Below are 27,878 nucleotides of genomic sequence, written 5' to 3'. Positions count from 1 at the left end.
ATATTTTCATGGCTCAGTGAGTTACTCCATAGAGTTTGCACATTTGGACAAGACATTGCAAGAGACTGGAATCTGTGGAACTGTAACGCAGAGTGAAGTCAAAAACCCTCAGGCAAGGAGAACAAAATAACTAAGACAAACAAATGACGCTGTTTGATAATTTGTATGAATTAAAATGGTGTCATTTATTCAAAGGCTTCGTATCTAACCCAAAATTGTAGAATACGCTAAGTTCTAAAGACTTTACAACAGTAAGAATAGTTTTAGAATTATGTCTGTGTGTTCATGCCAAATGGAAAAACGTCAACATTTATTTGGAAGAAGACAATCAAAATGTAAGTCATATTCTCAAGCGTTGCACCACTGAAACTTGTTTTATTTATTATTACACAAGTTACCAACAAAGATTTTTAATTGGTTAATCAAACTACAACTGATAAATATTCAAGTGAATGCATTTTCAGTCTTAGTGAGGATTATACTCCAAAAAATTCAGTAATTGGATTTGGATGCATTGGTTGAAATGTTTTAACAAGATTGAAGGTTACAGTTAGTTCCACTGCTGTTAGAGAAATGAAAGTCAACTGTTACTGATTACTTTAGGGTTACGGTGATATGATTTGGAATAGCCTCAGCATCCTTAGGTCTTCTGAGTGCATTTGTCAATTTTTGCCAAATCGTGAACATTATTGTGCTGTGAACACACAATACCAGTAACTGAATTGCCTGTCCAAAATTATTTCATACATACCAGCAAATTGTACAATATGCATTTACGGCAGATGGCTTCTTCTGGTAGGAACACTTTGTATTAAATCATGGTTGCCTTGAGTTTTTATTTTTTACACAGGGTGTGGGTGTCACTGGTTAGATTAGCATTTATTGTCCAATCCTAATTGCCCTTGAGAAATAGTAGTGAGCAGCTGCCATGAACTGCTGCAGTTTATGTAATCCAGGTACACCCACAGTGCTGTTAGGGAGGGAATTCCAAGATTTTGATCTAGTGAAGGTGAAGGAATGGCAACATTGTTCCAAGTCAGAATGATGAGTGGTTGGAGGGGAACTTGCAGCTGGTAGGATTCCCATATGTCTGTTGTCCTTGTCCTTTTAGGTGGTAGCTGTCACAGGACTGAAAGATGCTATTGAAGGAGCTTTGAGTTGCTGTAGTGCGTAGTGTAGATGGTACACACTGCTGCTACTGAGGTGGAGGGAATGAATTTTTAAGATGGTGCATGGGATGCAAATCAAGCAGGCTGTTTTGTCCTGGAAGGTGTCATACTTCTTGAGGTTTGTTGGAGCTGCACTCATCCAGCAAGTGGTATTATATCACCCTCCTGACCTATGCCTTGTAGATAGGCTTTGGGGAGTCAGGAAGGGAGTTACTCATCACAGAATTCGCAGCCTCTCACCTGCCGTTGTAGCCACAGTATTCAGATGATTGGTCCAGTTCAGTTTCTAGTCAAGAGTGACCCCCAGGATGTTGATAGTGGGGAATTCAGCAATGGTAATGTCATTGAATGTGAAGCAGAAATGGTTAGATGCTCACTTGTTGTAGACTGTTATTGCCTGAAAATTGTATGGCATGAATGTTAGCCCCTTATTAGCCAAAGCCTGAATGTTGTTCAGATCTTACTGCATACGAACACTGAGTGTTTCAATGTTAGCAGATTCACAAATTGTGCTGAACACCGTGCAGTCGTCAGCCAACATCCCCACTGATTTTACAGTGCAAGGAAGGTCATTGATGTATCTGTGGAATGTGGTTGGCCAAGGACATTACCCTGAGGATTTCCTGCTTAATGTCCTGGAACTGAGATGATTGACCTCTAACAACCACAACTACCACTTTTGTATTAGGTATGATCCCAACCAGTGAAGAGATACTCCCTGGCTTCAGTTTTGCTAGGGCTCACAATTGCCACACTTGGTCAAATGCTGCCTTTGATGTCAAAGGCAATCACTCTCATCTCAACTCTGAGTTTAGCTCTTTTGTCCATGTTTGGACCAAGACTATAATTAAGTCACAAGATGGTGGTCCTGGTGGGACCCAAACTGAGTCACCAATGAGCAGGTTATTGTTTTGAGCCATTTGATAGCACTGTTAATTACACCTTCCCTTATTTTGAAGATGATTGACAATACAATGGGTTGAACTTACCCTGCTTTTTGAGAATAAAACACATTGGGACAATATCTCATTATTTTAAAATCATTCCACAGTTCTTCTGAACGTTCTCACAGTGGATGAGGTTTCAAACTGAGTGCTATTTTGTCATCTCTATGATCATTATTGACAACAGCAAGGAGGTTGGTGCTAACACTTAAACCCAAACGGCAACATGTAGAACAGCAATGAACTCGACCATGGTGCAATGTCTGGATGTATGATGGCTGAAATACTCATTGCAACTAGCTGAAAGCCCTTTGTATGTGGGGAAAAAGCTCTATGACCAGCTGCTGATATCAACAAATAGTAGATTACTGTATGGTAAAGACCCAGTTAAATAAAATAAAATTTTTTCAACCACAGACTCAATTTTCTTTTACCTATGGCTCTGCTTATGGTTGTTCAGTATCTCAAAGACAGCTGTGATGTTTAATTGATGGCTCTGTGTTTGTCAGTCCTTTTAGGCCATTTGTCAGGCATTCTCTGTGGATCCTTAACTGGTATATCTTGAGCCAATTGCAAGCAAATTGTTTAAAGAAATTTTTGTAAATCTTTGGTTCTGTACTTGTGGAAAATCCAGGATATTAATGTCAGCAAAAGAAACACAATTGACTCGATTTCTCCTTCCTTTTCTCACAATTTGATGTGTGGTATCTGGATATGTTTGATCCAAGAATTCTATTTATACTCATTCTTAAATCTCCTTTTGCAGGACTGCTCCATGTCATTTGCCCTGGTAGAGTGGTGTGTTCCCATCGTGAATTGTCAGATCAATCCCAGACTTTTCCTCTCAAAATGTGTTGAGTATTTCACCACAGGCCAGAGAAAGAAGCATCTTCCTTCCCTTCTAATTAATAATTATCTCAACTTAAGACTTCTAGCTCAAAGTCCATATCAGCCAAGCAGTAATCTTTTTGGTCATAACTATCAATTAACATCATCAATCATAGTCAGTATCAATGTAATACAAGTTTAATCTGTGGAAATTTCACCATTAGATTTTCTCCCAATGTGGAACCCAAATTTTGAAAGGGCTAAGCGTGTTCACATTTTTAAATTTTATTAACAAAATGAAATTAATAATGGTTAAAATACTTAAATTTAATGTGTAGTTAATTTTGTTATCATGCACATAATTGGGTAAATTGGTCATTGTGAAGCCAAGTCATGTGAGTCAGAAGGATCTTGAGCGTGACTCATGGTAGCTGCTGAATGATTTGATTTCAGTGGTTCAAGCACTATCACCTTCTCAAGGGCAATTGGAGATGGGCAATAAATGCTGGCTGAGGCATCCCATGACAATTTAAAAAAATAGCAACAGGAGTTATTACAACTGGCCTCAGAGCTACTTGGCTAAGAAGAGGGAGAATACTCAGGGGTACTGCTGCAAAACACACAAATAGTGGTTGGATAAAAGTGCATTTGGTCTGTAGGGTCAGCTAATAACTTGACACTTATTTTCTAAACATTATATATAAAGAAAGGTCACAGAATAACCAGCATCTGCACCACACACTGGTGCAAATTAGCATCTTCAGAAAGGAGGGATAAAAATTAGAGAAAAGAAAATACTGCTAATTATAAATCAGTGGAAAATTGCAGATACTATCATTTGTTTTATTAAAATAAATTACTTTAATCATATTTTTTCTTTTCAAAGCCCCCTTTAAATTTAAACTATTTATTTGTTGGGTGTAATTTCAAATTTAAAAAATAGATGGCTAATATTTATCCAAATATCTACACTGAGACTTTCTTAAATGGAGGTTCTTGTAAACTAAATTTAGAAACTTCAGCTGTGGGTGTGAAGGGAATCCTCTGTTCAGTTACCTTCTTGCCGATAGTCTCAACCTGGAAGCAAACAGATTAAAAAACATTGCACATTAACAGAGAAGATTCAGGATGATGTGAATTCTGTTTTTCTGAGATTTGAATTTTTCTCAAGCCATTTAATAAATACATATTGGCAAATATCAGAAAAATCCTTTCTTACCTGGAATCCCAGCTTTTGGAGTTTTGGATGCAGATCATCAAGAACACGCCTGCCATCGAAGATGAAAGCTGGTTTTAGCATTTTTGTATGAATGAGTTCGTAATTCAGCATCTGGGGAAACAAAAATACACAAACATTAGACGAAGACTCATTGAAGGTAATTTCTGAGTTTGCATTACCAGCAAGAGTCTCTTACACCAGCCAGGCATTTCCAGATATTGTCGGTATGCTGCCTACAATTTCTAATCTATTTAAATAATAATTTCTTGCTTCTCATTTTAATCATTTTGTTCCTATTTCTGGCAGACGTTCACAGGCCAAGGTGATGCCTGTGACCTATTTCCAAGTCTTTACCATTTGTGCTGAATGCAGTGCGTTTATGACTTCTAAGACTGATCTTTTCTGAAAAAAAACTTTACTACTTAAACAACCTCACCTATATGAGCCAACTCAGAAAGGAATATATTGTATCCTGTTCTTTGATGGAGTTGTGAATTACTACAAAACATACTTTCACTCGGGGACCAAGGAAATTTATTTCACATAATTACATGCATTTTCCAAAAACACCTATTTTTTTTTTCTATGTAATTCTTTCCCCCGTTCAATAGCAAGGACAGTCTGATTCTACTGTCTTTTATATATTTGGAACTAACATGATTTACAAACTTGAACATTAACTTTTAAGCATATATTTATCCAGCCATTAAAAAATATTATAGGATCAGAAGTTGCCAGTTACTCAATTTTTCCAACGGCATCACTCTGAATAAATACATTTAGTTCTAAATCATCTTCCCCTTCCTCATATCCTTTAACATTTATAGTTTTCAAACATTTATTCATTTCCCTTTTAAAAGTGGTTATTGATTCTACCTCCGTTACAATTTCTAGAAACTTGACATGCATCTTCTTTTGACAATAATCATAGATTTACAACTATTGTAATCTACTCAGCACAATTTCCAGTGTGTATTTCTGGGAAGCAATGTAAAAGCATAACCTTACCCAAGAACACCCTACTATATCAGTATAATATCTTACCATATCCCCCATAAGCATTCATGTAATCTATTTGATTGTCAACTTACTGCCAAGTTAGGGGCAGGTTGGTGCTAGGAACTGAATTTATTCCAAGTAGGATTTTTGCAGCAGATGAACGTCGATCCCATTCACTCAGTGAGGGTTAGGTTTTAATATAAATATGGAAGGTCAGCATTTAATCCACTGCATCACATGGTTATATTTTGTATTTTACAGAATTTTACGACCCCTGTTGCCAATGGTCCTATCAAAATCAATGGAGTTTTGAATGACTCACCACATTTTTCAGATCTGTCTCTGATCTATTGTAAGGGATGTAATTACAGAGAATTTATAAATACATAATATAATGAAGCAGAGTCAGCATGGCTATAAGAAGAAGAAATCATGCCTGCCAAATTAATTAGAATTTTTTGAGGTGATAATGAGGAGGATAGATAAAAGGGAAACAATAGATGTAATATATTTGGATTTCCAAAAAGCATTTGATAACGTATCGCACAAAAGGCTGCTTAATAACAGAAGAGCCCATAGTGTTAGGGATAGTATTATTGCATGGATAGCGGATTTATTAAGTAATAAAAGACAAAGTTTTGACAAGAGGGGTATTTTCAAGATGGCAGCCTATAACCTGTGGAGTGCCATAGGGATCAATGCTGGGGGCCACAATTATTTACAATATATATTAATGATTTGGACGAGGGAAGTGAATGTACTATTGCCAGGTCTGTGGATTGTATAAAAATAGGTGACACAAAGAGCCCATTGAGGAATATACAGAGATTAAGTGATCAGGCAAAAATTTAGCAGATGGAATATAACATAGGAAATGCACTCTGGTAAATAGAATAAAGGAGCTGACTATTGTTTAAATGGAGAAAGATTGCAGAAAAAGGATTTGGGGGTCCTCATGCATAAATCACAAAAAGCTAGCATGCAAGTTCAGCAGGTAATGGAAAAGGCAAATTGAATATTGGCCTTTATTTCAAACGAGAGTAGTATAAAAATAAGGAAATCTTGCTAAAACAATACAAGGCATTAGTTATACTGTGAACAGCTTTCATCCCCTATCTAAGGAAAGATATACTGGCAGTCTAGAGAAGGTTCACTAAATTAATCCTGGGTACGGAGGAATTTTCTTATAAGGAGAGGTTGAGGAGGTTGGCCCTGTATTCATTCGAGCTTAGAAGGATGAGAAGCGACCTTATTGAGACATAGGATTCTCAGGGAGTTTGACAGGGTAGATGTTGAGAGGTTGTTTCCTCTTGTGGGAGAATCTAGGACCAGAGAGCATAATCTTAGAGTCATAGGTCGCCCATTTAAAACAGAGGTTAGGAGAAATTTCTTCACTTAGAAGATAGTGAATCTGTGCGATTCTTTATTACAAAAGGTCTGTACAAACTCGTTTGTTAAGTATGTTCAAGGCTGAAACAGACAGATTTTTAATCAGTAAGGGAATCAAGCGTTATGGGGATACAGTGGAAAAGTGGAGTTAAGGATTATCATAGTCATGATCTTATTGAATTGTGGGTCAGACTTAATGGGCCAAATGGCCTACTTTGACCTGTATTCTTATGGGGATGGGCTGTATAATTCCATTCATCCATCATCTTTGTGTTTTAAAAACTTGACTCAATTCCTAGTCTCTTATGGAGCTGTTATATTTATGCAGTTCATAGAAGATTTAACCAGAGCACTGCATATTTCCTCAGTCCTTTCCTTGTCTGGAGTGAATCCTAGAATGTTTACAATCCAGCTGGAGCCATTTGGCCTGATGTGTCCATGCCAGCTCATTGCAAGAGTAATAAATCTTCCACCACTTCCCTACCTTTTTCCCAAAGCCAAATATTTCATCTTCAGATAATGATCCAATTCTCTTTTCAAAGCCATGATTGAATCTGTCTCCACCACACTCACTGCATTTTAGATCATGATTGCTTGCTGTGCACAAGTTTTTCTTTCTATAGCTTCTTTGGCCAGTCACCTAAAATTAGTGTCCTCTGGTTCTCGATTCTTCCACCAATGGGGACAGTTTCTCCCTGTCTCCTCTGTCCAGGCCCCTCGTGACTATGAATGCTTCAATCAAATCTCCTTTTAACTTCCTCTGAGGGAGACAGTTCCCAACTTCTCCGGTCTCGCCACATCACTGAAGTTCCTCATGCCCACAGCCATTTTTGTGAATCTTTGTCCTCACTAATGCCTTTGCATCCTTCCTAAAGTGTGGTGTCTAGAACAGAATACAGTACTCCAGTTGAGGCTGAACCAGTATTTTATACTGATTTATCCTATCTTCCTTGCCTTTGTGGAATATATCCAATCTGATCCAGGTAACTTGTAGCACTTTATTTCCAAAGCTTCTTAAAACATGTTTCCTGTGCAGGATAATCTGGTTATGTGTAAACAGGATCTGATTAGAAGCTCACCTTTCATACGGTTTCCCCTTACCTTGAATTCATCCCACTCAGTGCAGATGACAATGGCATGGGCTCCATCACAGGCTTCATACGCATCATTACAGATAGTGACCAAGCAAGGCACTGTGTTGGGAAAAGGTTGATCATAGTTATTGTAGCTAGTATCTTTACTGCTTGCTTAAATTTATATGGGCACTTCTCCACATTTCTATTCATTGCTTGAATTGTTAGTTTTAGAATTTATTAGGGGACCTAAAATGTTTGATATGAGCAAATTTAATGAAGTTTAGCTACGTGCTTGAGCATGGTGATGATACAAGGTGTAGACTGGAAATGACTGAAAACTTCAGATTTTCTGATAAATAATGTCTGATACAGGAAAACATGAAACAATCCAACATATCAAATGTGAAAACGAATTGATGACAGGTCGGGCTGGAAATTATTCTCTCATTTTAAGCAGGTAAACAACATCAGTAAAACTATAAAGTTGGGAATTTTGTACAAGTGCATTAACAAAGTTGTTTAAAAATAATGGAATAATTTTCATCTCGCATCAATTTAAATTCACGTGTCACAAAGGAAGCACCTTCGAACTGCAATGTTTTCAGTTCAGTGCAAAACTGTTTGCATTAAATGAAATTCTACCCTCCATCATTTGTGCCATTGAATGAAGGTGTGTAAAAGAGAAGCAATCACCCTCCACTCAGTTTTCTTTTGTGGCTGGCACTGGCGAAACTTGATATGTTGGTTTTGCCTCTAGGAAACAGCCATTTTATCACCATTTCTTCAGGGGTTCTGCTTATTTCCTGCTAAAGTTATCATAGGAGTTAAGAAACATCTCTGATGAAATTCAGAGCAGGAACATAGAGATTTTTAAATGGTGCTGAACATTTGGATTGCTCCAAGTGCCACAAGCTAATGAATATAGAATCCATGGCTACAGAAGTGGTGTAGGAGGAAGGGCTTTAGATTCCTGGGACATTGGAACCAATTTTGGAGGATATGGGACCTACACAGCCCTGACAGGTTGCGCCTCCACAAAGCCAGGGTCAATGTCCTTGTGGGGTGGTTTGCTGGTGCTGTTGCAGGAGTTTAAATAAATTTGTTGGGGATGTGGAACCAAGATGTAGCATCAGAAAGGAGAAAAATGCTTCACAAAGGACTGGGAGAGTAGGATAGCACTTGAGTAAGAAATAGTAACATTTTAGATGGGGTAATGGCATAGGAACATAGGAAATAGGAGCAAGAGTAGGCCATTTAGGCCCTCATGCTGCTCTGCCATTTAGTTAGATCATGGTTGATCTCCATTTTCCCAAACTATCCTCAAATTCTTTGATGTCTTTACCTTCGAGAAATCTATTAATCTCAGTCTTAAATGCACTCAATGACTAAGCTTCCACAACCTATGGGATCAAGAATTCCAAAGATTAATCACACTCTGAGTGAAGAAATCCTTCTTATCTTAGCCTTAAATGGCTTTCCTCTTGTACTGAGATTGTATCTCCTGGTCCTGGAGCCCCCAACCAGTGGAAACATCCTTCTGGCTTCTACCTTGTCAAGCCCTGTAAGAATTTTGTATGTTTCAGTGAGATCACCTCTCATTCTTCTAAACTCTATAGAATACATCCCTGTCTCATCTTAAGCCAATCCAGCCATCTCAGGAATCAGTCAGTGGAACAAAAGGTCACCAATCTCTATGTAAAGTATAAACCTCCTTTGACCTGGCTCTAAAAAGGGCAGGATTGAGTCTTAAATATTCCTTCAAACAAACTGTTCAGAAAACATAGGGAAGATATGAATGTAGGAAAAGGAGAATATTACAGTGCTGGATGTCCTGGAGGTATCAGCTACAGAATCTGTATTGTTAGAGTTAAGAATCAACAGACCTGCCTTTATTTTACCTTACCAGAGTACTTCTCTGAAGGCCATCAACTAATGGGAGAGATACAGAAGAACAAAATATACAGGGAAATTACAGAGAAGTTGAGAACCACAAAGCAATGATAATGGGCCACTTCAATAATCATAAGCTAAGCAATTTAGAAGGACAAGGGGAGTAAACACATGTTAACTTGGAAATTCCCCTCCAAGTCACTCACCACCCTGACTTGGAAATATAATGCCATTCACTCTCCGTCACTGGGTCAAAATTCAGGAACTCCCTCCCTAACAGCACTGTAGATGTACCTACACTGCATGGACTGCAGTGGTTGAAGAAGATAGTTCACCACCTTCTCAACAGCAATTAGGGATGGGCAATAAATGCTGGCCCAGCCAGCAATGTCCACATCCTGTAAATTAATTTAAGACTTTTTTTAAGTAACAAAAAGCTGGATAATAGCAAAGGGAAGAGATGGCAAAGAGTTTCTAAATTGTTTCAGGAGAATTTTTTTAAATCAGTACATTTCTGGCCCAACAATCTGGTGGATTTGGTTCTGGGAAATGAGGTGAGTCAAGTAGATCAAGTGTCAGTAGAGAGAGGAGCTAGTTTTAAATTAGTGGTTTAAATTAGTTATGGAATAGGGCAAGGAGTTAATGAGAGTGAAAGTATTTAATTGAAGCAGGGCCCATTTCTAAGGGTGGTCTACGGATCTGTTGCAGGTAAAGTAGTATCAAACGTGGACTGGCAAAACTGTAATTGAACAATTGGTTGCCTTTAAACAGTAGATGGTTCAGGTATAGGTAAGGTAGGTACCTTTCTATGAGGTCGGGCAATCAAAGCCAGAGCTTCCTAGATGATGAAAGAGACACAGTAAGATGAAGCAGAGAAAGGATGTGTATGGCAGGTATCAAATTGGTATTACAAGTAAGAACAAAGCTGAATTTTGAAATTTCAGAGCAGAAGTGAAAAAAGGAAATAGCAGCAAAGAGACAGTATGGGAGAGTATAAGAAAAGACTGGTAGAACACAAAAAGGGGAATGCAAAAGTCTTCTATAATATTTAAAAAGTACAAGGATAGTAAAAAAAGGGGTAGGGCCAATTAGGGACTTGCGCATGACTGAGCTTAAATGAGTACTTTGCATCAGTCTTTACCAAGGAAGTAGATGTAACCAAAGTCATAACAGAAGTGGAGATAGTTGAGATACCAGATAGACTGAAACTTGATAAGGGAGGTATAGAAAGGCTGACTAAATTTATGGATATGTCATCAGAACCAGATGATGAGACCGCCTCTGCCCACCCCTGAGCAATGACCCACTTGGGTTCTCAATTTATAAGAAAATTGAACTTAGCAGTATGTAGAATGCAGCTTTTAAATAAAAAATATCATTTGAATCTCAATAGTATATACAAACAGGGAAGCGGAGAAAGAAAAGAAAAATTTTTTGTCTTTTATACCTTCATTAGAAGTATCCAGAGGGATATTGGGATGTGACAGATCCTTGACAATCTGCTCTTTAGGAACTTTGGGATCATAGATGTGAAGATTTGCACCTTCATCCAGTAGGTATTTGCTGATGTAAATACTGGAAGACTCTCTAAAATAAAACAAAATGACACAATTAGCAACTTAAAACTCTGCAGAATAAAAATGAATACATTTAAATTACATTAAAGCAGTTAAAGGGAATTTTCACTAGGGTTGGGTTGTAGAAACTTCAATCAATTGTTCTGAATTTCCAATTTAATAAGTAATATACTTTAGAAGATAACTTAGGTTAGGGTTAGGGTATGTTAAATATTGATATATGGAAGTACCTGGCTGAGAAACTGATAATCAAAGCTGAGCTAATTACAGTCCAAAGAGTACTCTATGTTTATTTAATAAGATCAGCGTTAGAAGCCAGAAAACTTAAACAATGGATCAATATCTTTGAACATTTATTAGGGACAGGAGATCTACAGTTATTTCAATAAGTTATCTAAATTATTCATGTAGTCGGCAGATCAAAGAAGTGAAAAACACCTTTCTAACCAAGACAGTTTATTGGTTGTCCCAACAAATCTGGAAAGAGGGCCGTTAACTCAATTATTGATATAGGTCACAGAATCAAGGGGTTGTTTTGAACCTGGAAGACAATTAAACTTCTGTTTGGCACATCCCAGATATGCCATATTGCAATGGAGATATGTTGCAGGGATCAATCCTTTTGTGTGGGAATGTACGTGTGTGTTTTCTCACAGACACAAGCAAAGAGAAAACTACCAGCAGGGTCAAAGGCTGGAACAAGGCAGTTTGTTATCTGTCAAAGCCAGAAGAAGGAGAATATGGGCCATTAGGATACAGGGACAGTCTGGACCTAGAGTCAGGAATTGCAAGAGGGGCCCATGTTCGGAATGAAAAATCCAAGTGCATGAGGAATTGAAATTGTCGAATTTGCCTGGTAAGGCTGGTGGAAGAGATCAGTAGTGGAATCCTCACAGAGAGAAAATAATCTCTGGATGTCTAAGGTGCCAGACTATGAAACTGAAGAGAATTAAAGTTAATTCGTAAGAGCTGTGGCACACCTGGTTTTGGAGAAGTGAAAGAACCCTCAAGATCCTGAAACAAAATCCTTGTTTGAAACCAAAAAGAAACAAAGCAGGAGGTGGTATGTTGAGATTTTTTTATTTAAATATTAAGAGTTTATGAAATATAGTGCTAAATTTATTTGATTTTGTTTAGAAAAAGATTTTCTTCAAAAACTAATGGCATAATTTCTTTCAATTAGTAACCATGTGTTCGTGTTTTTTTAAAAAGTTAATAGTCTGCCTCAAATTCAGGAACATCGGAGGCACTTTGCAGGATTTTGAATCCACAGACTAAGACAGGTCTGCTGCAGTTTGCTAAAGGTTAAGCGAGCAAGGTTTTACAGTGGCTTTTACTTTATTTATTGAAAAGATGAAATGGTCTTGTCAATTGTTGAAGCTTTTCTTGAGGGAGAAGATTTATTCCCAAGGGTTTTACTACAGTTAACAAAGGTTAATTTAAGAGCAATAACAGAAAGTCTAGAAATAGAGTTAAAAGTAGTTGTTACACAAACGTATGTGGTTGAGATATTGGCAACTTTTTGGAGGAAAACCTGTGGAGGCAAAGGCCAACGTAGAGACAGCACAGCTTGAGTTAGCTAGGGTTCAGTTGTAAATGATGCAACTTGAATTAAAATTCCAGAAGGGAAAAAGGAGAGAAAAAGAAATAAAAAATCTTGAACTCAAAAGGAAAGAAAAGAGATATTAACAAGCTCAAATTAGAATGGGAAGGAAAGAAAGTGCGAGAGAAATAGAAATATGGAAGCTTGAACTTGCACTCCAAAGAGAAACAGTTGAAAGGGATAAGGAACATAAGAACATAAGAACATAAGAAATAGGAGCAGGAGTAGGCCATCTAGCCCTTCGAGCCTGCCCCGCCATTCAATAAGATCATGGCTGATCTGTCGTGGCTCAGTTCCACTTTCCCGCCCTCTCCCCATAACCCTTAATCCCCTCTTTTATCAAGAACCCATCAACCCGCTTCTTAAAAATATTTAGCGAGGCAGCCTCCACCACTTCAACGGGCAGAGAATTCCAGAGATTCACCACCCTTTGAGTGAAGAAGTTCCTCCTCAACTCCGTTCTAAACCGCCTCCCCTTTATCTTGAGGCTGTGCCCCCTAGTCCTACTGTCTTTTTTGAGCGGGAAGAGTCTCTCCACCTCTATCCTATCCATCCCATTCATCATCTTATACGTCTCAATGAGATCTCCCCTCATTCTTCTAAACTCTAACGAGTACAAGCCTAGTTTATTCAGCCTCTCCTCATAGCTCAACCCCCTCAACTCCGGTATCAGCCTAGTAAACCTCCTCTGCACTCCCTCCAGGGCCAAAATATCCTTGCGCAGGTGCGGCGCCCAAAACTGCACACAGTACTCCAGCTGCGGCCTCACCAATGCCCTATACAGCTGCAGCAAGACCTCCCTACTTTTATATTCAATCCCCCTCGCTATGAAGGCCAGCATCCCATTCGCCTTCCTGACCACCTGCTGCACCTGCAAGCTGGGTTTTTGCGACTCATGCACAAGGACCCCGAGGTCCCTCTGCACCGTCGCCTGCTGCAGTTTTTCGCCACGTAAGTAATAGTCCTTCCTACCATTCTTCCTACCAAAGTGGACCACCTCACACTTGCCAACATTAAATTCCATTTGCCATTTCCTGGCCCATTCGCCCAGCCTATCCAGATCCTTCTGCAGACTCTCCACACCCTCCGCACAATTTGCCTTTCCCCCAATCTTGGTGTCATCAGCAAATTTCGACACCCTGCACTCGGTTCCCTCCTCCAGATCATCTATATAAATGGTAAATAGCTGAGGCCCCAGCACCGACCCCTGGGGCACCCCACTAGTCACCAACCGCCAATCCGAATAGCACCCATTGACCCCCACTCTCTGCCTCCTATTTGACAACCAATCCTCTATCCACGCTAACACCCTACCCCCAACTCCATGTCCCCTGACCTTCTGCAATAACCTCTTGTGAGGTACCTTGTCAAACGCCTTCTGAAAATCCAGAAAGACCACATCCACCAGCTCTCCTCTATCCACTGCCCTAGACACATCCTCATAGAACTCCAGTAAATTTGTCAGACACGACTTCCCTTTAATGAAACCGTGTTGCGTCTGCCCTATCAAGCAATTCCCTTCAAGATGCCTCGCAATTTCCTCCTTAATGACGGATTCCAACATTTTACCTACCACAGATGTTAAACTAACCGGCCTATAATTCCCCGCCTTTTGCCTGGCACCCTTCTTAAACAACGGCGTAACATTAGCCGTTTTCCAATCTTCCGGCACTTCCCCGGAATCCAGCGACGTCTGGAAAATAACCACCAAGGCATCCACTATAACCTCCGCCATTTCTTTCAGAACCCTCGGATGCATTCCATCCGGTCCTGGGGACTTGTCCACAATCAGCCCCTCCAGTCTGTCGAGCACCACCTCTCTAGTAACAGTAATGTCATTAAGACCCTCCAGTCCTACCACCTTTCCATCGCTAACACCCGGCAAATTATTCACGTCCTCCTCCGTGAAGACAGAAACAAAAAAGTTATTCAATACCTTAGCCATATCCCCATCCCCTACCACTAGGTCCCCTTTCTCATCCTCTAAAGGACCAACGTTCACCCTAGCCAGCCTCTTCCTTTTTATATATTTATAAAAACTCTTGCTATCCTTTTTTATATTAAGCGCTAGCCCAGCTTCATAGCTTCTCCTACCCTCCTTTATCAACTTCTTTGTCAATCTTTGTTGACATTTAAACCTTTCCCAATCCTCTTCTCGCCCACTGCTCTTAGCTACTCTAAATTCCTCCGCTTTTAATTTAACAAAAACCATAGAGAGCTTCAAAGGGACGAAGAATCGAGGAACTCTGCAAGGCAGAGAGAAAGATTTTGTTCGCCTCCAGGTTTTGATTTCAGAAAAAAATATTTGCCTTGTTCCCTAATTTAGTGAGGAAGGGGTTGAAAGGTATTTTATCTCTTTTGAAAAAATTGCTACTAAGCAGCTTGGCCATAATAGAAGTGGACCGTTCATTTATAAAGTATATACCTTGGAATCATAGAATCCTACAGTGCAGAAGGAGGCCATTCGGCCCAACAGGTCTGCACCAACTACAATCCCACCCAAGTCCTATTCCCATAACCCCATGTTTTTACCCTAGCTAATCCCCCTGACACTGAGGGGCAATTTAGCATTTCCATTTAACCTAACCTGTACATCTTTGTACTGTGTGAGGAAACCAGAGCGCCCAGCGCAACCCACATGGACACAGGGAGAATAGTCCTTATCCCTTTCAATTGTTTCTGTTTGGAGTGAAAGTTCAAATTTCCATATTTCTATTTCTCTTGCTCTTTCTTTCCTTCCCTTTCTAATTTAAGCTTTTTAATATCCCTTTCTTTTCTTTCTCTTTTGAGTTCAAGATTTTTTATTTCTTTTTCTCTCCTTTTTCCCTTCTGGAATTTTAATTCAAGTTGCATCATTTGCAACTGAATCCTAGCTAACTCAAGCTGTGTTGTCTCTTATGTCAGCCTTTTCTTCCACAAGTTTTCCTCCAATAAGTTGTCAATATCTCAACTACATATGTTTGCAGACTCCACACAGTCAGTGACCCAAGCCGGGAATCGAACCCTGGTCCCTGGCACTGTGAGACAACAGTGCCAACCACTGTGCCACCATGCTCCCTTAAAATATGAGTCAAAGGCTCTGATGACATCCTCTTAAGAGCTGTGCCCTTGTTCATCCTCTTGCCTGGTCACATAAATAGTAGGAAAAGCATTGGATGTCGATTCAAATCTTAGAGATGAAGAGTCTTCCGATTACGAAATGGCTAAGACTGTGGTGCTTAATGCGCCAGTGAATTCCAGAGCTCATAGATTAAATTTTTGGACTTTGAGGAAAAGACAGACTCAAATATTTACGGAATTTACCAAGGAGAAAGAAATGATGGCTCGATCAATGAAGACTTTTAAAAATGTGAAAGAAATGTTATTAAATGGAAGAATTTAAAAATAGTATTCCAGAGGGATCATGGGCCATAGAATTTCTCCCTCATCTTCAGGCCTCTTCTCCCCACTTCACCCTTCTCACATTCTTTGGGTGTTCAGAATTGAGAACCATAGTCACAGTGAGATTGAACTGTTTCATATAGGTTGAGCAAATCTTCTTCACTTTTTGGAGTTTATGCCTCTATTTATAAGGCTGATTAGCAAACTAATATATCTGTACAGTACACTTTACAACCATTGCCTTAGTAGGACAATTGCACACAAACTAGTCATCCAAATTACCCAACTAGTGCTGTTTCTTTAAACCTGACCCTTCGAATCTTCCAGACAGCAACAACCAACAGACCTGAACTTCGCAACCACCACAAATATCAATCCCACATTGATGTGATAAGAAAGAGAATATCTTGAATTAACAGTATAACATTCTATTGGCATGTGACGCCTGGTTCCACTTTCAAGTTTAAAGATGACAAAATCTTGAAGAAAATTAGCACCAATCAATTCACCTACAATAATGTGCTTTTTTTTCCACACTAACTGTTTCTAGTTCAATTATCTAACTCATTTCAAAATAATTAAATTTGAACTGGCCATATTCTCACTATTTCAAAACAAAAATAAAACCAGAATCAAAAATAAATTGCCTCGCAATTGTGTGGCCCTGGGTTGGGACCTTGCTGACTGGTTTTTTAATGGTTTGGCATGAGTGCGAGTCAATGTGACAGATTGTGAGAGTGAATCCTGAGACTGGGGGATAAGTGTGATAAACACTCACACATCCCCTCCTCCCTTCTAAAAACCTATCCACAAACTAGGCCAAAATAGTTGCTAAGAACGATCCATTTATATCACACATATAAATCACACATTTAAATCACACATATAAGCAAAGGTATTTGTCCTAACGGTCAAAACAGAGAAAATGTTTGTATCAATTATATAGAAAGCTAGTCATTAAGAATCATAAAGACCTACTGAATAAATTAATAATGTACAGATTATTAATATGATTTAAGGTCCATAGAAACATACAAACTAGGAGCAGGAATAGACCATTTGGCCCCTCAAACCTGCTTCACCATTCCCCACTGCTCCATTCATCCTAACTCTCTTTTTCCTATTTGTTGGCCAATCTTTTATTCAAACTAATATATCATCCCTAACACCTGAACTTTTGTGTTGTTATCTTTTATGTAGTACCTTATTAAATGCATTTTGGAAATCCAAATACACTACATCTACTGGTTCTCTTTTATCCACCCTCCTTGTTACATCCTTAAAGATGCTCAAGCATGATTTTTCTTTCACAAAAGCATGTTGACTCTGCCTGATTGTATTTTGATTTTTCCAACTGCCCTACTAAAACTTCCTTAATATAGATTCTAGCATTTTCCTAATTGCTAACTGGTCTGTAGTTAGTTCCCTGCTTTCTTTCTTCCTCCTTTCTTGAGCAAAAAACACCAATTGCATGGACATTCTTTAGTTCTACAATTAATTCCATAAGGTGCTCGGAAATAAATGTTCTTCTTATTAGACTTTGCCACATTGATTTCAGTTAAAGATAGAAATTCCTACTTGGTGGATACTATTTCGAGAATACAGTTGAAATATTTTTCCACAAAAAATGTCATAAGAATTGTTTTCAGCATTACAGCACAACACATACAGCTATATATTATCACAGAAAAACTGAAGCATATCAGAATTATAAAATTACCGGGTGTCTCCAGTATCCTTTTTGAAAGCAAATCCTAAAAGAGCTATCTTTTTGCCTGTCACAGTATTGAAGAGGCAGCCAATAATGCGGGAAGCAAATCTCCTCCGCTGATATTCATTCATGTCAATCACCTAAAAGAAATCAAACTTTAAATGATAGAATGATCTAAGTGTGATCTAGAAAAATATATCAGACATTCTTTCAATGCTTTTGTTTTCATTTTTCAGGTGAATATTAGTTAATACAACTTAACACAAAGCAATCAAGAAAAGATTTCATAAAATAAAACCCCATTGATACAGTGACATTAATTCAGTTTCCCTCATTTTACATTACATACAGCCACCTGCTGAATGTTTCCCTGAGCACAGTGAAATCTGTATACCTTGCAGAATTAACCATGGAAAAAATTAATATGTAGCTGGTAGTTTCTCTTTCAAGAAAGGAGGGAGACAAAAGCAGGAAACTAACTATTGGCCTGACAACTGTCATTGGAATAATGCTAGAATCCATTATTAAATAAGTAGCAGCAGGACATTTAGAAAACCAGAATTGGACAGAATCATCATGGATACCTATTCCAAGAAACAGTGCTGACACCGTCCACTGTGAATTTGTTTAATTTGAAAACACTCATTTGAACTTAAATTAATAAAGAAATCAAAATCCTGAATAATATATTTTGCTGAATGAATAATTTGTCAGTTGAAATTGTTGTTCATATTAAAAATAGTTGCTGAGTGCCAAGTTCAGGATATAATTTCTGTGATGTATCTCAAGAATTTACCTGCTGCCAGTATTGTGCCACTTCAGGTAGGTTCAATGCTTCACATAAATACACCAGGTTCAGAACATCTTTCTGGAAGCAGCTCCCTCCAAACCCTGAAACAGAATAAAGGCATTGCCTATTAAAGGCACCTTTAGGCTTTGTAAAAGAAATAAAGGTGGATCTTATAGTATAAGGGACTGGTGCATAAAGGGTTTATGTGGGATTCAGTGCAATATCTCCCACATAGTGATGTAAGAGAACACATGCCTTCATGTTAGGATCAGACAGAGCTATGTGTAGAAACAAACATGGAGACAGCTCCTAGCTTGGATCTTTACTGTACCAGAGTACATAGTTTCCAGTAGGTAATAAATACTTGCTGTTCAACTAGCTAAGACTACTTTAAGACCTACTGAACTATGCTCAACACCTTATAACAAATCTCTGAGTTATAAAAACAAATTACTAACCAATGCTGGCTTTGAGAAATTTGCTTCCAATTCGCTGATCCATGCCTATAGCACGAGCTACCTCCTCAACATCAGCACCAGTTGCTTCACACAGAGCACTGATTGAGTTAATACTGCTGATTCGCTGAGCAAGAAATGCATTAGCAGCCTAATAATAAAAGAAAATAAATAAATAAATATGCTGATAAATGGCCATTGCATTCTGCCAAGTTACCAGAGGTGATGCTGAGGCTATACATTGTCATGGACAGGTTGTATGCAGTTCTCTTTGATGAAGCTTACAGGCCATCTAGTTTCTGGAAATGCTACAGAGCAAGGAGGCTGATACACTACATCAGAGAAAGAACCTACAAAGACCTTCAATGCTCTGGCTCTTCCTTGCCAAAAAGGGACCTTACTGAAAAAAGGAAAGAAACAATTTACATTATTTTGTGCCCTTCATGTCCTTGGGATGTCTCAAAGTACTTCAAAAACAATAAATTACTTTGGAGTGTGGCTAATATTTTACTGGCAAGTGCAACTCAAGCAATGTTTCACAAACAGAAACACAAATGCATTTTAAAGTTCTATTAGAAGCATAATGCAAACATTCTCATAAATTCCATTACCGTATTTGGCAATGAGACTATTGTATAAATCAAAAAAAAACAAAAATACTTCTTCATTTCAGACAATGACAGCACGGTGGCACAGTGATTAGCTCTGCTGCCTCACAGTGCCAGGAATCTGCTGCATTCCCAGCTTGGGTCACCGTCTGTGTGGAGTTTGCACATTCTCCCTGTGTCTGCATGGATTTCCTCTGGGTGCTCCGGTTTCCTCCACAGTCTATAGTTGTGCGGGTTAGGTTGATTGGCCATTATAACTTCCCTCGTAGTGTCCTAGAATACTTGGTTAGAGTGATTAACGCGGCAAATATTTGGGGCTATGGGGATAGAGACTGGGTGGGATTGTAGTCAGTGTAGTCTTGATGGGCTGAATGGCCTCCTTCTGCACTGTAGGGATTCTATTCTACAAAATGAACATTTAATTGAATGAAATGACTGCAAGCTCTGGTGTAAACATTGCCACTTTACGCAGCAGTGTGACTTATATGTCAGTACAAGTTATAAAGTTTTTACCAAAATGAAATTGTAAATGAATGAAATTATATTCAAAAGGAATGACATACAACAACAAAAACAGCTTGGATATATACAGCACCTTTAGCATAATACACTTCACTGGACTGTTATCTGACAAAATTTGAAAGCAGCTTGTCATAAAATTGAAAGCAACGTACCAATTTGGAAAGCTCCGACGACCACGTGTTAGTCGTGATGATTTTGTCTTTTGGTACCCAACGCTCATACACAGCACAGAGTGCTTGAATTGCCTCCTGACCCTCTGGTGTTTCATCTCCGCCAATCAGCACTCGATCTGGGTTCTTCAGATCATTAATAGCCGTTCCTTCAGCCAGGAATTCAGGATTTGATAGCACCTACATTGTAAATATATCTTTGGTCAGGTTCATTGTGAAATGTGAAAGTCAACTGGCCAAAAAGTAGGTGCGAGAGTGAGGATTGACTGTATTTGCACTGTTAATATGCTTAGTGCAGAGAGGAAATAGCCCACTACCGCTGATGTATACATTAGTTAATTTTTTACGGTTACTTAGTAAGTAGATTGCAAGGCTCCTTTGCTTACAAATAAACGCGATGATTCTTGAGGTGCTTGAATTCACCTGTAGAAACAAGTTTGGCTTTTTGTTTGAATGAAATATTCTACGAATGCTCTCAGCTGCGCGCACAGGCACAGTGCTTTTCTCTGTAACTATTTTGTATCCGTTTGAGACTGCCACTATTCTCCGGGCACAGGATTCAATGTATTTCAAATCTGCAGCTCGACCTTTACCCATTCCATACATTTTAGTAGGCGTGTTCACCTATTCAACGTAAGCAGAATATTCATGGTTAGGACTTTTCCTGTAAGCGGAAAAAAAAAGACATTTGTTGAGTACTTTTCACAGTCAATGGGGTATTTTCCAAGTGTGGTCATTGTTGCAATGTAGAAAATGTGGCAACCAATTTGCACACAGCAAGCTCTCACTGACAGCAATGTGAAAACTGTCCAGATAATCTGTTTTCTTTGTTATTAAAAGGGATAAATATTGTCCAGGATATTGGGGATAAGTCTCCTGCACTTCTTCAAATAGTGCCCTGGGGTCTTTTTCATCCACTAGAGAGAGGTAGACATCTCACCTGAAAAACACTATCTCTGGTGTAGTACTCCCTCAGTATCATACTGGAGTGTCAGGCTTGATATTGTATTGAAGTCTTGGGTTGCAATTGAGCTCGGACCTTGTGGGTCAGAAGCAAGACTGCGACCTGAGCCACAGTTGACTCAGATCTATGAACATCAAGATGTGCATAATCTTTCAATCAATTTTAATCTAACTAAAATGTTTCTTTCTTGTTTCTGACATATTTTACTTCAGTGTTTTATTTGATAATATCTTGTAGGATTATTAGGTGCCACATCTTGGCTTAGAGTTTTTATTTATTGTCTTTGTTTACTGTTGAAAGGAGAGTCATATTGTTGAAGCTTTTTGACAAATGCAATACCAAATTTCAAATGTTCTCAACAATTTATACCACTGAACAAAAGGATACTGATTAGTTTTCAAGTTGGCTTGAATTGGCTGATGCATTGCCATGAAGAAAGCAAAGTGAAACTATAGACTACGCAAGCTCCCATAATTCAAAAAACGTGCAAGGCATGAACCCATTCCCTTTGTTTGCAGAGAACGAGTCCCTTTGTATAAATGTACTTCTAGCTATTTTGTGTATTTTCCAACAACTGAATACTCCCATCAGTCCAAAAAGATGTCCTGCCTACCAAACAATTGAGCAACATTGTGTATAAATTTCAGTGTAAGTCTTATGCCAGCCAAATAGGCCATACAGGCCAGCAATTGGCTGATCAAATCAAACCGCATGCTCCTTTGGTTGTTCATAACAGGCAGAGTACAGACCATACTCAACCAACCCAAGTTTGCAAAATGCAAGACAAAATGTGTGCTGTTAAATGGAATTCTGTTACATCTGTTAGATGCACTTGCTGAACAATAGTGAGTATGCTAATAGCTACATTAACAATCAATTTAAGATAATCACTAAGGTAATTAGTCAAGCTCATAATGTGACTCATTTACCCTTGCTATAAACAACATATGTAGGGATTCCGTTCTCTGCAAGTAAAAGGGATATGTCCAAACCTTGGTCATTTTTGAATTATGCAGGAATATGGGGAGCTATAGTTCTCCATTACTTTCTCCATATTGGCCAATTAAAGCTGACTTACAAACAAATCAGTACGCTTTTTACCTGTAGTCTAATACATACTCCCAAAAGAATAATCAATTTCCCTTTTTATTCCTACTTTTTCATCAAATGGAGTGGCACAGTGACATAGTGGTTAGTACTACTCCTTCACTGCGCCAGAGAGCTGGGTTCAATTCCCGGCCTGGGTTACTGTCTGTGTGAAGTCCGTACATTCTCCCTGGGTCTGTGTGGGTCTCCTCCAGGTGCTCCGGTTTCCTCCCACAGTCTGAAAGACGTGCTGATTAGGTGCATTGTCCACGCTAAATTCTCCCTCTGCATACCCGAACAGGTCATGATGTGGGAATGCCGGCGTTGGACTGGCGTAAACACAGTAAAAAGTCTGACAACACCAGGTTTTAGTCCAACCGATTTATTTGATAATACTCACAAGCTTTCGAGGGGACTGCCTCTTCGTCAGGTGAATGGAGAGTTCTGGCCTCAGACAGAGCATGTAAAGCACAGACAGTTTAGAGATTACTGGGGAGACCATGCAGACGCTACGACAACGGATGAATGAACATTGCTCGACAATCACCAGGCAAGACTGTTCCCTTCCTGTTGGCGAACACCTCAGTGGTCATGGGCATTCAGCCTCCGACCTTCGGGTAAGCATTCTCCAAGGCGGCCCCCACGACACACGACAGCGCAGAGTCGCTGAACAGAGACCAATAGCCAAGTTCCGCACACATGAGGACGGTCTCAACAGGGTCTCTGTTCAGCGACTCTGCGCTGTCGTGTGTCGTGGGGGCCTCCTTGGAGAATGCTTACCCGAAGGTCGGAGGCTGAATGCCCATGACCACTGAGGTGTTCGCCAACAGGAAGGGAACAGTCTTGCCTGGTGATTGTCGAGCGATGTTCATTCATCCGTTGTCGTAGCGTCTGCATGGTCTCCCCAGTAATCTCTAAACTGTCTGTGCTTTATATGCTCTGTCTGAGGCCAGAACTCTCCATTCACCTGACGAAGAGGCAGTCCCCTCGTAAGCTTGTGCGTATTATCAAATAAATCGGTTGGACTAAAACCTGGTGTTGTCAGACTTTTTACTGTGTGTACCCGAACAGGTGCCAGAGTTTTTCACGGTGTTAATGTAAGCCTTCCTGTGACACTAATAAATAAACTAAACAAATATATTGTACTCCTGCATCTATAGTTTTCCCACGTCCTAGCACTGTAATGGTAATAGAATGTTTGATTGACAGTACCACACCTTCCTTTTTTCATACTTATTTCTTCTAAATATTTTGCAATAAAAATACTCTGGTGCCAGTTCAATGCTAATCCAAGCCACATATCTCTTAATGTTATTTTATGTACCTACCCATAGCAATTAATTTGGGCCTATTGTTCACCAACTTTATTCATAACTCTATTCAGTTACAAATCAAAGCTGCCTGTCTGTTTGATTGCCTCACCCTTTTAAATCCCTCAGCCTCCTGATCTGATTTTGTGCCTTCGCTGTTTTCTCTTGTATCTTTCCTATCCCTCTGCTTTTTTTTAATGCTTCCTCCATCCTGCCTTATTAGTTTAAGCCCCTCCCACAGCACTCGTTACTCCATCAATGAGGACACTGAAGGCCAGTGATCCTATACAAACCACTTATGATCCAGATTTTTGTCTCAATACCCCAGGAATTTGAGCCCTTTACACCTACATCAACTCTCCAGTTGTGCTCTTTGTGCTGAATATTGCATGACACCAGGATTATATTTGAGACTTCTACACTTAAGGTCCTGCTCCTTATCTCCTAATTCCTGCAGTATCTCAGTTTTACTCACTCCCAATGTCATTTGTCCCAATGTGAAACATAACTTCTAGATATTCTTCTACAAAAGCATGTATATCTTCTCCTTTGACAATCATTTTCCCTACAATTTTATGGCCTTATTTATGGCTGCTCTCATCCGTGTTGTTGCTATTGTCACTGGTATTCAGTACTTGAATACCCATTTAACATGCAACATTCTCAGGGAGCCACTCTGTCCTGACAGATATTGTCTCAGTTTCCTTCATCACCAAGTTGCTCTGCTGGTCAGGTAGCTGCATCCTGGAGTATGTGTACCATCTTAGTGATTTAACACCTCAGATATAACTTAATGCCAAATGCACCTCAAGGGTGAACTCCCCCCAAGGCTGATGCTAAACTCGAAGCTCTATTGAGCCTGCACAATCCACTGATCTTTCACTGCTCAAGGTCCCTACTGAGGTGAGAAAGGAACAACAGTATGGACTTCCATCCACAAATGCGATCTAGTGAACCTGCTAAAATGCAAACGTGTTGTGAATGGTGGCTGAGAATAGAATATGGATGAGTAGTGATTCCCTCCATGATTGCATTGCCAGCTAGCACTCAGTGAAAGAGTTTACACATGAATTGACTGTACAATTGCAAGAAAAATTACATTCAGGAAAGCAGTGGAGGATATTGAGTGAAAAAGTTACCGAAATAAATATAAGGTCAGCTTCTCGAATGGCAGCATCAATGTCAGTCAGAAAAAAAAGGTTCTTTCCTCTGCATGACTCTACCACTTCCTTCAAACCAGGCTGAAAAAAAGAAAACTATAATTGTACACTAACAGAATGACAAACACACAAAAGGGTTGTCAATAAAATGGATAAATATTTCAATGATGAACCTCATAAATTGGAAGGGTGTTTGAATTCCAGGCCTCTATTCTTGCGTGGTTAATGTCTACAACTGAAACACAAATCTCAGGACACATGTGAGCAATAATACTGCATGTTGGCCCACCAACATATCCTGCACCAATGCAGCAGATCTTCTTAATTTCAAACATGATATCTATGGAAAAAGATAAATAAAGTCAGTGCATACATTAGATCTTTTGATTCTGTAATTAGAAATGCTTCTTGAATCAGGAATTTACCATTGCCTATAGCCCAGGTGTTAACTAACTTTCCTCCATAAGTTTTCTCCTCCTAACAGCACTGTGGGTGTAGATACACCATGTGGACGACCTTGGTTCAAAAAGACAGCTCAAGGACAATTAGAGATGCACAACAAAGGCTGGCCAAGCCAACAATGTCCACATTCAAAGAAAAAAAATTTAGAAAGGCCTCCCCTAATAGGAACAAAGTGCAAGGAAAAGTACAGAGCTCTCTTGTCCAGTGAACATGAAGCACATTCATAAACAAAAACAGGGATATTTTCTTCTTTTTGTTGCTACAAGATACCAGGATGTATTTGTAAAATCAAGACAAGGTTATAATAAACTCCTCATCTGACAATGTATAAGACATGAGGTGGAAGTTTAATAAGATAAACTCTCGTTCTTCTGAACTCAAATGGTATAGGTCCAACCCATTCAACCTTTCTTCATAGGATAAGCCTCTCATTCCAAGGAGAAGAATGAACCTTCTCTGAACTGCTTCCAATGCAATTACATCTTTGTTTTCAAATAAGGAGGGCATGATGGTGGCATAGTGGTTAGCACTGCTGTCTCACAGTGCCAGGGACCTGAGTTCAATTCCAACCTTGGGTCACTGTGTGGAGTTTACACGTTCTCCCTGTGTCTGCATGGGTTTCCTCTGGGTGGTCCAGTTTCCTTCCACAGTCCAAAGATGGGTTAGGTTGATTGGCCATGCTAAATTGACCCTAGTGTCGGGGGATTAGCCGGGTAAAAATATGGGGTTACGGGAATAGGGCCTGGGTAGGATTGTGGTCTGTGCAGACTCGATGGGCTGAATAGCCTCCTTCTGCACTGAAGGGATGCTATCCGGGATTTACGAGGGAGACCAAAACTGCACAGTATTCCAGATATGGTGTCACCAAGGCCCTGCACAGCTGCAATTAAGCTTCCCTACATTTATATTCCATTCCCCCTGCAATACATTCAAACAAACTTCCTAATCAATTGCTGATTATCTCTCACAGGAACTTTCCAAAGGAAACTGGACATACATTTGATGAAGACTCATTTGCAGATTATGATATTACGGGTAGCTCTTCAGCATTCTGTGATGCAAGATTCAAATAATTTGTGTCTGGGTGTGCACCACCCTCATCCATCAGAAAAATCCATGATAACGGGTTATAATTGTTAAACCCAAACTCTGCCAAAAAAACTATGAATTTCGAAAGGCTTTAAAGGAGTGAATGGTAACATTACTGAAGGTGGGAGGTATACTAAATTTAAAAGCGAGGAGAATGGGTTTGATTGTAAAAGCGGATCATACTTTTAATGTAGAAAAAAACAAACTTTCCTCCACTTATTTCCTGCAGTGAAGAGGGATTGCGTGCACAGCGAGGAGCGCAGCCTGTTCCACTCACAGCAGCGGCCCCGGTCGATTTACTGAAGGTTCAGTAAAATTTCCTCATGCACAGAGAATCTTACGTGTGGAAATACCAGATTTGGAAAGTTGAGACTAATTTTTGCACAGACGACGCTTACCTTCTGTCAATTTCAAGCAACTGGGGAGAATTTTCAAGTTCCTTACTCTCCAGTTTCACTCTCTCCCGAATGCCTCTTCCGTGTTTCACGGCGCTTGTTTGACTTGACCTGCTGCTTCTGTATGAGAAATAATTGAGCAATCTGTAAAGCTCAGCCCACCCTTCTGACGTGTAAGGAGATGGGCAGGCGGCAGGCCTCCAAGTTCAAACTTGAACTAAGGTAGCAAACTCGAGGATACGAATGCCATTTCATAATGTTTTATGACCTTGAACTAACCCAGGTTGTGAGAATGGTGAACATTAGTTCAATCATTAACTATTTTCTTTTCCTCAGGCGTAGCCTTAACCCCACCTCCAATGCTGGAAAATATTCTTTCCAGTGATTCTTTCCAAATATCCCCTTATCGCTGCCCTTTTGTGTATTGATGAAGTGGAGGTGCTGGTGTTGGATTAGGGTGGGCCTAGTAAGAAGTCTCACAATCACCAGGTTAAAGTCCAACAGGTTTATCTGGAATCACAAGCTTTCAGAGCACTGCTCCTTCATCAAGTCCTGTTGGACTTTAACCTTGTGTGTATTAGTCATCTTTTTTCACTGGAATATTAGTCTTTATAACTAGATGGCTAGAGTTAGATTTGCTACAGTTAGGCAAAGCCCTGGTTAGAGCACATAAATGTACAGCTTTGGGCAACACACTTTGGAAGAATATATTGGCCTTTAGAAAGAGTATGCTGTAGATGTGCCAGAATATTACCAGGTCTCCATGGATTAGAATATGAAGAGAGGTTATAAACTAGGCCTGATTTGATTTTTTTTTCCCATATTGAAGGGAATTGATGGAGAAGATTTTAAAAAAAGGCATTTTTGTTGGTTATGGAGTCCAGTGGAATCTTAAAATCAGAGCCAAACTATTCAGGAGCAATGTTAGGAAACATTTTTTCATTCAAAATGGGTAGGAGCATGGGACTCTTCCCCAGAAAAAGCAGCACATGCAAACTCAATTCATTTTAAATCTGAGATCTTTAGTGTTTTTCTAGCCAAAGATATTAAAGGATAAGGAATCAAGATAGGGAAGTGGAAT

At 39.4% G+C, this 27,878-nt stretch overlaps 1 protein-coding gene across 2 annotated transcripts; it reads right to left on the bottom strand.

The window, feature by feature from the left end:
* Window positions 1-14: 14 nt before the first annotated feature.
* On the bottom strand, window positions 15-26,910 carry ugdh (UDP-glucose 6-dehydrogenase). Of its 2 annotated transcripts, XM_080188642.1 has the most exons (12): window positions 26,801-26,910; window positions 25,025-25,191; window positions 24,831-24,932; window positions 20,755-20,955; window positions 20,314-20,511; window positions 19,035-19,182; window positions 18,583-18,677; window positions 17,796-17,926; window positions 10,962-11,101; window positions 7,650-7,741; window positions 4,161-4,271; window positions 15-4,018 (listed from the first exon to the last, which is right to left on the bottom strand). In XM_080188642.1, exons 2-12 carry the CDS (start codon window positions 25,184-25,186, stop codon window positions 3,908-3,910), a joined length of 1,491 nt encoding a protein of 496 aa, XP_080044768.1. In that variant the 5' UTR covers window positions 25,187-25,191; window positions 26,801-26,910; the 3' UTR covers window positions 15-3,907. The 2 variants fall into 2 exon arrangements, with proteins under 2 accessions (XP_080044768.1, XP_080044781.1); XM_080188655.1 differs by lacking the exon at window positions 7,650-7,741 and having other exon boundaries at window positions 3,913-4,018.
* Window positions 26,911-27,878: the final 968 nt, after the last annotated feature.

This window comes from Carcharhinus amblyrhynchos, chromosome 1 (assembly GCF_965287045.1).
Source record: "Carcharhinus amblyrhynchos chromosome 1, sCarAmb.v2.hapA, whole genome shotgun sequence".
NCBI classification, from domain to species: Eukaryota; Metazoa; Chordata; class Chondrichthyes; order Carcharhiniformes; family Carcharhinidae; genus Carcharhinus; species Carcharhinus amblyrhynchos.
This window is presented reverse-complemented; position numbering and strand designations above follow the sequence as displayed.